The sequence below is a fragment of the Aplysia californica genome, unplaced genomic scaffold (assembly GCF_000002075.1).
Source record: "Aplysia californica isolate F4 #8 unplaced genomic scaffold, AplCal3.0 scaffold00166, whole genome shotgun sequence".
Taxonomy (NCBI): Eukaryota; Metazoa; Mollusca; class Gastropoda; order Aplysiida; family Aplysiidae; genus Aplysia; species Aplysia californica.
The window spans coordinates 200,031-209,046 of record NW_004797436.1 but is presented as its reverse complement, the minus strand read 5'-3'; the positions used below and the strand labels follow the sequence as shown (position 1 = coordinate 209,046).

The window sequence follows — 9,016 nt, the reverse complement described above, 5'->3', positions numbered from 1 at the left end:
CTACTTTCTCTTTTCCCCTCAGTTATCAAACGCACCAAGGGAATGTACTGCGAAATACATGTTTTCTATTTGGAATGAATGATCTCCCCTGTAAACCATAGCAGAGACACTAAAATATCTCTGGCCTCTAGGTGTCACATACACTTCCGTCTGCCGCCATAGCCAGCCGCCTGTTCGCGTGAAAGTGAAACGTATTCTCGGAGGAGGAAAAGCTAAACGAATATAATATCACAATCGCGACCGGCAACATTGAACTTACTGACCTTATCTCACTTGGTTTTCAAATTATATTCCAGTTCCGCGATACTGATACTATTTTGACAAAAGATGGGACTTGAGATAATTAGGTTTACTCGCCCAAACTGGATCTCGTATTTTTCGGATTCCAGGATGCGTATTTTTTCATGACAAGTCGTATTCGCGTATTTTCGGCAAAAAATCGTACTAAAATAAGTAAAATCGTACTGGTTGGCATCTCTGATAAAGCCTTAATTAACTCTTTACCAGACTTTTTTGGGGGGCCTTATTTAAGCATAATGTTCAACTATGGAACAGTTTGGACGAATATTTAAATTACATTAATAATTTATATAGCTTCAAAAAAGCTTTAGGCTGATCCTCCAAAACTCCACTAGTATACAATTTTGGAGAGATAGGCCTATATAATATACAGCCTATAAACGAAGTCATTTCATAATTTTCACATAATTGGGGTGTGACGAGTTGACCGTGTGTCGAAATGACTGGCTACCATGGAGATGTAATCAACTTAGTAGCCCAAAAGAAGAAATATATATATATATAGCGATATAAGACCGCCGAGAACAAGGACTATAGGCCTACTATTATTTTTTTTAAATCTCAACCTCCTTGGCCCGACACAGGCTCTTCTGTGAAATGAAATCCCAAACTGATAGTTCTTTGGTAATACATAAAGAAGCGGGTGGGGTGTGCATGAGGAAGTGCTTCACGAGCAATTCTCATGATGTGAGGATGCAGGGGATGGAGAAGAAAGGCGGGGGGGGGGAGGGCACAAACTCCAAAACTGAGACCACTAATTATATATTGCGTAGCACTTTTAAAAAGTTGTTTCCTAATTATATGCCAATGAAAATTAACTAAAATTATGTTCAAAGACAAAATTGTACGATGTTCTAGACACACTAAAGCCATCATAAATGATAAAATAAGTAGGCCTATACTCACTGATTTTAAGCGAGTTACATAGTTATGTTTCTCAATCGGGGATGAGGGGGGCCAGGCGAGAGAGAGAGAAAGAGAGAGAGAGAGCAGGGGGGGTGGGTGGCGGGAGAGAGGGAGGGAGGGGTGAGATAAATTAGCGACAGAGAGAGGTTGAGAAAGACAGAGAGATACAGAGACACTAAGATAGACTAGGGAGGAGAGAGAAGACGAAGAAAGGGGAGCCAGAACCCATAATGGTTGGAAATGGGGCGCGGGGGGAGGGGGGGTGGAGGGGGCGCTCACATGTCTTTTTGTTGTTTTTCTAGGTGGTTCAGTAACTAAAAATGCATAATAAATGAACATTGACGCTCATAACAAAAATTATCAACGCATATAGGCCTATCCACACACAAACACACACCCATAGAGAGAAAGAGAGAGAGAGAGAGAGAAAGAGAGAGAGTGAAAGAGAGAGAGAGAGAGAAAGGGGAAAGAAAGATAGAGAAAAGAGTGAGAGGGAGAGAGATGAGCCAAAGAGGGAGAAATAGCGAGAGACGGAAAGAGACAGCGAACACATTTAAAATTACACAAACGTTCACACACGTGAACACGCCAACACACACACACACACACTCACACACACACACACACACACACACACACACACTCAAACACACACATAATAAATTGTATTTCATTTGTTCATTTGTCTTGCTTTAGACAAACAAAATACCCATATACCTTAAATTGAAGTCGATATATTTGCAATTAAAAGAGTTAAATTGGGGGTCCCTTGTGTCAGATGTAAAATTAGAGAGCATTTAACGCCACAAAGTTCGGTGGCATCCACAAAATTTATGCTTGCCTATGATCAATGTTTTTCATTACAATATAACCAGAAATGTACATGTATTTTTTATAGGACTTAAAAGATGTTGAGCTAGAAAAACAAATTTGACAAAATTGCCCAATCCATGGAAAAATGCCAGTTTCTTCAATTTCATTTATTTTGATGAGCACCAGATTTCATTATGATGATACACAAAATCATGATACCACTTCCCTGGCAATAGGTGTAGTTTTGTTGCTGGAAATGGTTCCCACACTATCAACATACAGGATAGGTTGAACACAGAAGACTCCAAATCACGAATTCGTCGAACTGTGCTTGCAGTCCCGTTTATTTTTTTCTTCTTTATCTAAGTAAAATATCCCTTGACCTACGAATTCCTCGAACCACCGAGACCGGTTCTGGCGAATTCATACTATCGGTGTTATACTGTAACTTGATTCCCAGGTGGGCTACTTCAGCCATGCCTTCAGGACCAACCCAGGTTGTGTTTTGTTTAGTAAGAGTTGTTTTTTTTTATAGTTTTAGTAGAGATTTTACGGCACTTGCAACTGCATAAGGTCATATGAGCGCCAGAAGATTAGAGGTGTTACAAGAGAGTAACAAACATAAAAAAGAAGGAGGGGGAGATAAGGACGATAGATGTTTGATAGGAAAGAAGGAGCAAACCACACCAGAGCACCTGCCAACCACCCACAGTAAGAGTTTTATGGCACTTGCAACGCAATTAGGTCATATAAATTATGCTGAAGATTAAAGGTGTTACAAGAAAGTAACAAAAGCAAAAAAGAAGGAGGAGAGATAAGGACGACAGATGTTCGACAGAAAAAAAGGAGCAAACCACATCAGAGCACACACCAACCACCCGCATGGGATATCATAATATCTAGAAGACAACACAACTATTATCACATGATTCTATCAACTTGGGAATTGAACTCACATCTTTTGAGTACAGGGTGAAGAGCATCGGCGTCTGTTGTGTAGCAGTTAGGCCCTTGAGTTTTAGTTTTAGTAGAGGTTTTACGGCGCTCGCAACTGCATAAGGTCATATGAGTGCCAGAAGATTAGAGGCGTCACAAGAGAGTTAAACATACATAAAAAACAAGAAGGGGAGATAAGGACGATAGATGTTCCATAGGAAAGAAAAAGCAAACCACTCCAGAGCACCCGCCAACCACCCACAGTTAGGCCCTTTGCCATGCAAACGCAGGAGAACCAAGTTCCATTCTCAAATGAATTGAATTTTTTTATCAAGTGTCTCCGTTTTTCTACTGGGATATTATTTCCATCTCAGTTCAGGTATGCCTGGCAGGCAGGATCAAAACCCACCTCTTAACTGATCTAAATTGTGTCCACGGGAGAGATAAAAACACCTACATTTCTACAAAAAAAGGTGAAGGGCCTAAACATTATGCGACGGCAGCAGGTTTTGTCGTTGTGAAAAGAGCAATATTCATTGAATAAAAACTGTGCCATTGCTATGAACAGACAACTCACGATCTGTATGGCAAAACCAATTGCTGAAAGAGCAGACTGACGCAATCAGTAAACAAAAAAACCCCTCCTAAATTTGTGTTTACATTTTTATTCTGTCATAAATAAATAGCTCAAGAAACAAACAACAAACAAACAAAAGAATCTCAGCTAACGTTTTCCCCTGTTTTTTGAAAACGAACAACTCTAAAACAGGGTGTTTTTTACATTAATTTTTACATGAAATTGTTTTTAAAAAAATTTAAATTGTTGATTTTTTTGTTCTACTTATTTTGGAAGTTGGACTCAGGAAGCTGTTTAATAATTAATTGGATAAGGCCTAGAAACTATAACCAGTCTCCAATTTTTAAAAAATTCAATTGCCACTCATTTTGAATGATAATTCAAAGAGTTCTTAAACAAAACCACAATATCCTCAGCAAATTTTCGCATTTATCAGTATGATAAAATAATTCCAGCATTCTGGTAGATCCAGACACATTCCAAAGTCCATCCACCGAAGACCTCTAGATTTAAGTCTCCAGTTTCATCATGAATGTTCTGAGGCTACAAAAATGCGGACAGATTTCACCACACTACTGAGAACAGTAAGACGTTCTCCCGATTGTCAAAACTTCTGATAGAAAACAGACACAAAAATGTCATGAGGAGAATAAGGATAAAAACATTTCTGGCTAAGGCAAATTGTAATACATAAATATAACAGAAATAAACAAAACCCTTTAACAAAAGGGGACCAAACAACACACAAACACAACCTTACAGAAACAAACAAAAGAGTCACTGGCCTGAGTATAAAGTAAGCCTGTCTGCCCTTTCCTGTTTCTGGGTGTCTCATGTCAAATCCATCTTGTCAAAAAATAGACAGGTCAAGACATGCACTGGAAGTAGGCCTACTCCTGTAAGCAAATTGTCATGCAATTTGAAAATTCCTATTTCAAAGAAGCCCAAACAAAATAGATTTTGTTTTCAAAAAATGATTTACTCTAAACGTGCACATATTAAAAAATGAATTTTAATTGAGATATTTAACAACAGACCAAGCAATACTAAATCGAAAGTAACCTATCTTTGATTAAAAGTAACACATCTTAAGCTAATAAAATACACAAATGGTTATGTGATGTCTTTCAAAACCACATGCAGAAAAAAATGTAAGAAAAGCAGGAATACGGCTGACACAAGGGAACTCTGCCAGTATGCATGAAGAAATCATGCATGTAAACACCCACATACATCAAAACATGCAGTCAAAATCTGACACTTTGCCGAAAGACATCTTCATATACACAAAGGTCATACACACTCCCAAAAAAAAATTAAAAAACAAAAAAACTAAACCAACACAAGCTAAAAACCTGACACTACACCCATTTTCACAACCACACACAAAGAGTTTTCCTCATACAAGTGAACAAAACACGAGCAAACAAACTATAATTTCCCCTGAGGAGTTTTGTTGGTCTTGACTTTGAGGGCTGCGGCGAGGACCTCTGTGGTGTTGGCATAGTCTCCAAACTCTTTCTCCCGGTGCTCAAACAGGATACCCTGAGAGCCTGAGCCCACCACAAAAACACCTGGAAAAAAACCACAGGTAACAAAATTGTATATATATATATATATATATATATATGTGATACAAGCAACCACAAATTACACCTGAACAGAAACCACAGATAATAAGTATTGTACAAGTACAAGTATACAAGTAACAACAAACAAACCTGAGGTGGAGGGAAGAAAAACAATGTGAACAATTGAATAGATTCTACATTATTACAGCAAACACAAAAACATCTAAAGGATAAAATTTTATACTTACAAAAGCAACCATAAAAAAAGCATCTAGATGAAAACCACACAGAAAACTGCACATTTAAAAAACTTCCAACATGAGAGAAAAAACCTGGGTGCAGAAGTCGGAAATTTCATGCAATGATAAAGATTTAGATATTAAATTAATAGATTAGTTTTGTTTTCTCCTATTTCTGAGAGAGATGCTCATTGACGTTGAGGTGAGTTTGTGTTCAGAGAAGCACATTGGATGATAATGGTCATTTAGTGTCGGGAAACAGCGAAACACAGGGACACAAAGAACAAAGGTAAAGAACACAAGCAGGACATTTCAGTGGCCCTTTCCAAAAACTCACGTGGGGTGTTCATTAGTCATTTTTGTTTGTTTGTTGTTGTTTTTTTCAGTTTTTTTTGTGGTTGTTTTGGTGCTAGCAACTGCATAAGGTCATATGAACACATGGGACACACACATACACACATCACACACCCTCCCCTTTCCCCTGATAAAAAAAAAATTAATATGTTTTAAGTCGCGGTGGAATCAGGCGCTCGTCAATTTTTGTAGAGTTACTGGTATCATCTTAAAGCTTGTTCATTCATCTTTATTTAGGTGGAAAAAAATATCCATTTATCTTGAATACAAGTCGAGATATTTGCGAATGAAGGGGGTGGTGGTCACCTGTTTTCAGAGGTAAGATTAGTGAGAAAATGGCCACCAAAGATTAGTTATTTCCTTAGCTTAAGAGTCCGTGGTAACTGAAAATTTGCATTTTTTTGGCCTTTAATCAACGTTTTTCAGAAAAATCCACACAGAAATGAGTTTTTTAATGGACATGAAAGATGTCGAGCCAAAAAACAAAATTTTATAAAAATTCACAAACCTGCGGAAAAATGCAAGTTTCTTCACTTTGATTATTTTGACGAGAGCCTGATTCCACCCCGCAGCCTCACATATGTTTTTACAGATGAGAAGAAAGGAAAAGAATGCTCTTGTTGCATTGACATGTGAGATTGGCTTCCTAAGAAGAAACACACAAAAGGTTTTCTCAGACTTTCAGCAAATGTGACTTACTTCCCAAGATGCGTCCCTCGCCCTTGAGGTTCCCCTGGATCCCCGTCTTGCTGTTGCGCATAAAGTTGGAGAGGACGCTCCAGCGCAGGAAGCCGGAGATGAGCATGGTGCGCTCCACGGGGCCATAGAAACGGCGCTGGGGACAAAGAAATAATTGTTACAGTTTAACACCCCCACAACAAAATTTAGATCATTTGAGAGGTAGGCTGCTTGGACCCTGCCAGTCAGGGCCAACTCGAGCAGAGCTGATAAGTGACAAAAGAGACACTATCCAGGAGCCGGGATCTGAAATATGTCAGGAGTGCACCCGATCTAGCCAGAGCGTCCACTAACACTGAGACATGACGTGCCTGTTCTGGCTAATGAGCTTAGCTGAAAATTAAGGCTGACAGTTGGAACACACAACATCCCCTGGTGATGAGAGGGCTAATAATGTCTGACAGCTCCATTCATCATCATCATCCAGTGCCAGATCTGCGACAGACATCGACGATCATGGTTTTCCATTCATTCCTTTGCTCGGATGCTCTCAAAAAAGCTACGTTTCCCTGATCTTTCCCTGTTACCCATTTATTTAGGTTCCCTAAGTATGTTGTTCTGGGCCTACCCCTGCCTCGCTTGTCCTCAATTTTGCCTGTGAGAGCTAGATGTTCAAGACCCTTATGTCTAATTCAGGTGTCCCAAAAACTGCACTTGTCGTTTCCTGATTTCTTTTTAACATTGAGCGTCCTATGTGGGCTTCATCAAGCACTACCTCATTTGATTTCTTTTCCTTCCACGATACTCTTAGCAGTCTCCTAAGAAACCACATTTCTGTTGCTTCTATGACAGCTCCATTACAAAGCAAAAATATTCCCAAACCACAATAGTCTAAACTGTCTAGGACAGCCACCTATTGTTGGCCGTCTTCAATACGTGGCCGTCTTACACAGTGTCATTATAATTTTTAAAATATAAAAGGGAAGAAATGGAAAGCGGCTGTTTGTACAGGGGATTGTTTTATACAGGTTAGACTCTATTTAGCAGCCTGTTGTAAAAAGTACCCTCGACGGCAACTGACCTTGTCTAGGGAGATTTCGCCTTTAAAGTATGGCAGGAACTATATTTAGCTGACTGTATTCTGTTGTAGAGTAGAGAGTACCCTAACAGATACCCTTGCCAAGAAGGGAGCATCACAAACATACCCTCAAAACCCAGTATCACAACAGAAAATCAAGAACATCATCAAATGCAACACCAGGGAACAGTGGCTGAAAACTGAATGGATGGGAATCGGGCAAAACTGGAAGAGCTGCATTTGAACACATCACTGCTCCTAACTCAAAAGATGCACTAAATTCCCAGAGTAGAAGAGAACAAGTCACTATCTTTCGTCTGCACACACAACACATTCCATTGAATTCACACCTAAATAGGATCCGCAAGGATACCCCACCTGACAGCCCATTGTGTGGCTACCAGGATGAAACAGTACCATACCACCTTTGTACCTGCCCTGCACTTTGCGACCAGCGTAGCACGTACCTACCTACCTCCTTCCCCAGATATCAGAAATACTTTTTACAGCGACAAAATGCAGCTGATAAAAACCTGTAAATTCTTTGCCATATCGACAGGCTGAAGGGCTAAAAACAAATGGCCACAGGATTGGAAAAGTAAAGTAAAATAGAAAGTGCCCTCAACAGCAACTGACCTCCTTATCCAAGAAGATTTCGCCTTTAAAGTATGGCTGGAACTGTATTTAGCTGACAGTATTCTGATGTGGAGAGTACCCTCAACAGCAACTGTTGTTTTATACAGGTTCGACTCTATTTAGCTAATAGTATTCTGATGTGGAATGAGTTGGGATGTGAGACAAGGAACGCATCACAGACTAGCATAAAGAGGATCCAGGTTTTCTTGAACAAGTGTCTTAGAAAGTTACTGAGGATCAGATGGACAGACAGTACAGAGTCACCAACGAGGAAGTGTTAAGGAAAACAAGACAGATCCCAGTCAGAGATGAGGTAGGAAGAAGGTGGTGGCGATGGAATGGACATACTCTCAGGAAGTCAGGCAGTTGCATAACAAAGAAAGTGTTGGATTGGAATCCACAGGGTAAAAGCTCAAGGGGAAGACCGTGTAAAACCTGGAGAAGAATCAAAGAAATAGATGTACAGAAAAGTGGGAAGACACGGAATAACATCAAGAAGCTAGCCCAGGACAGAGAAAGGTGGAAAGTGTCTGTTCGTGGCTTATACACTGGTGCAAGGTGAGAAAGGCAATGATGATGATGATGATTCTGATGTGGAGAGTACCCTCAACAGCCACTGTTGTTTTATAAAGGTTCGACTCTATTTAGCTGACAGTATTCTGATGTGGAGAGTACCGTCAACAGCGACTCACCTCCTTGTCCAGGAAGATTTCTCCTTTAAAGTATGGCTGGAACTCGGGCACACCCAGCTTTTCGTGAACCACGGCGTAGAGAGGCACTCCGTGGGCGTCCAGCTGGGGCCGCAGAGAGGACAGCCCTTGGGCTTCCTGGAAGGTCAAGGTCCCGATCAAAGTGGTGAAAGAGGTGGAGTGGGGTGGGGGGCGATTGAGGGAGAGAGGGAGGGTGTGGGGGGGTGTGTGTGTGTGTG

General features: G+C 40.3%; 2 protein-coding genes across 3 annotated transcripts in view; both read right to left on the bottom strand.

The window, feature by feature from the left end:
• The window catches only part of LOC101847420 (monocarboxylate transporter 9), a 29,669-nt gene extending 26,593 nt beyond the window's left edge, over positions 1-3,076 (bottom strand). For both annotated transcript variants that reach the window (XM_005097885.3, XM_035969660.1), the window contains exon 1: positions 2,976-3,076. In XM_005097885.3, the coding sequence (XP_005097942.1) occupies positions 2,976-3,002 (27 nt within the window). In that variant the 5' untranslated portion in view covers positions 3,003-3,076. The remainder of the gene's footprint in view (positions 1-2,975) is intronic.
• Positions 3,077-3,600: 524 nt separating this feature from the next.
• Positions 3,601-9,016, bottom strand: part of LOC101847186 (peroxiredoxin-like 2A) — a gene marked incomplete at its 5' end in the record, with an annotated part of 7,674 nt that continues 2,258 nt past the window's right edge. Inside the window, 3 exon segments of the mRNA XM_013082270.2 lie at positions 3,601-5,106; positions 6,396-6,531; positions 8,781-8,915. Of these exon segments, the coding sequence (XP_012937724.2) occupies positions 4,964-5,106; positions 6,396-6,531; positions 8,781-8,915 (414 nt within the window).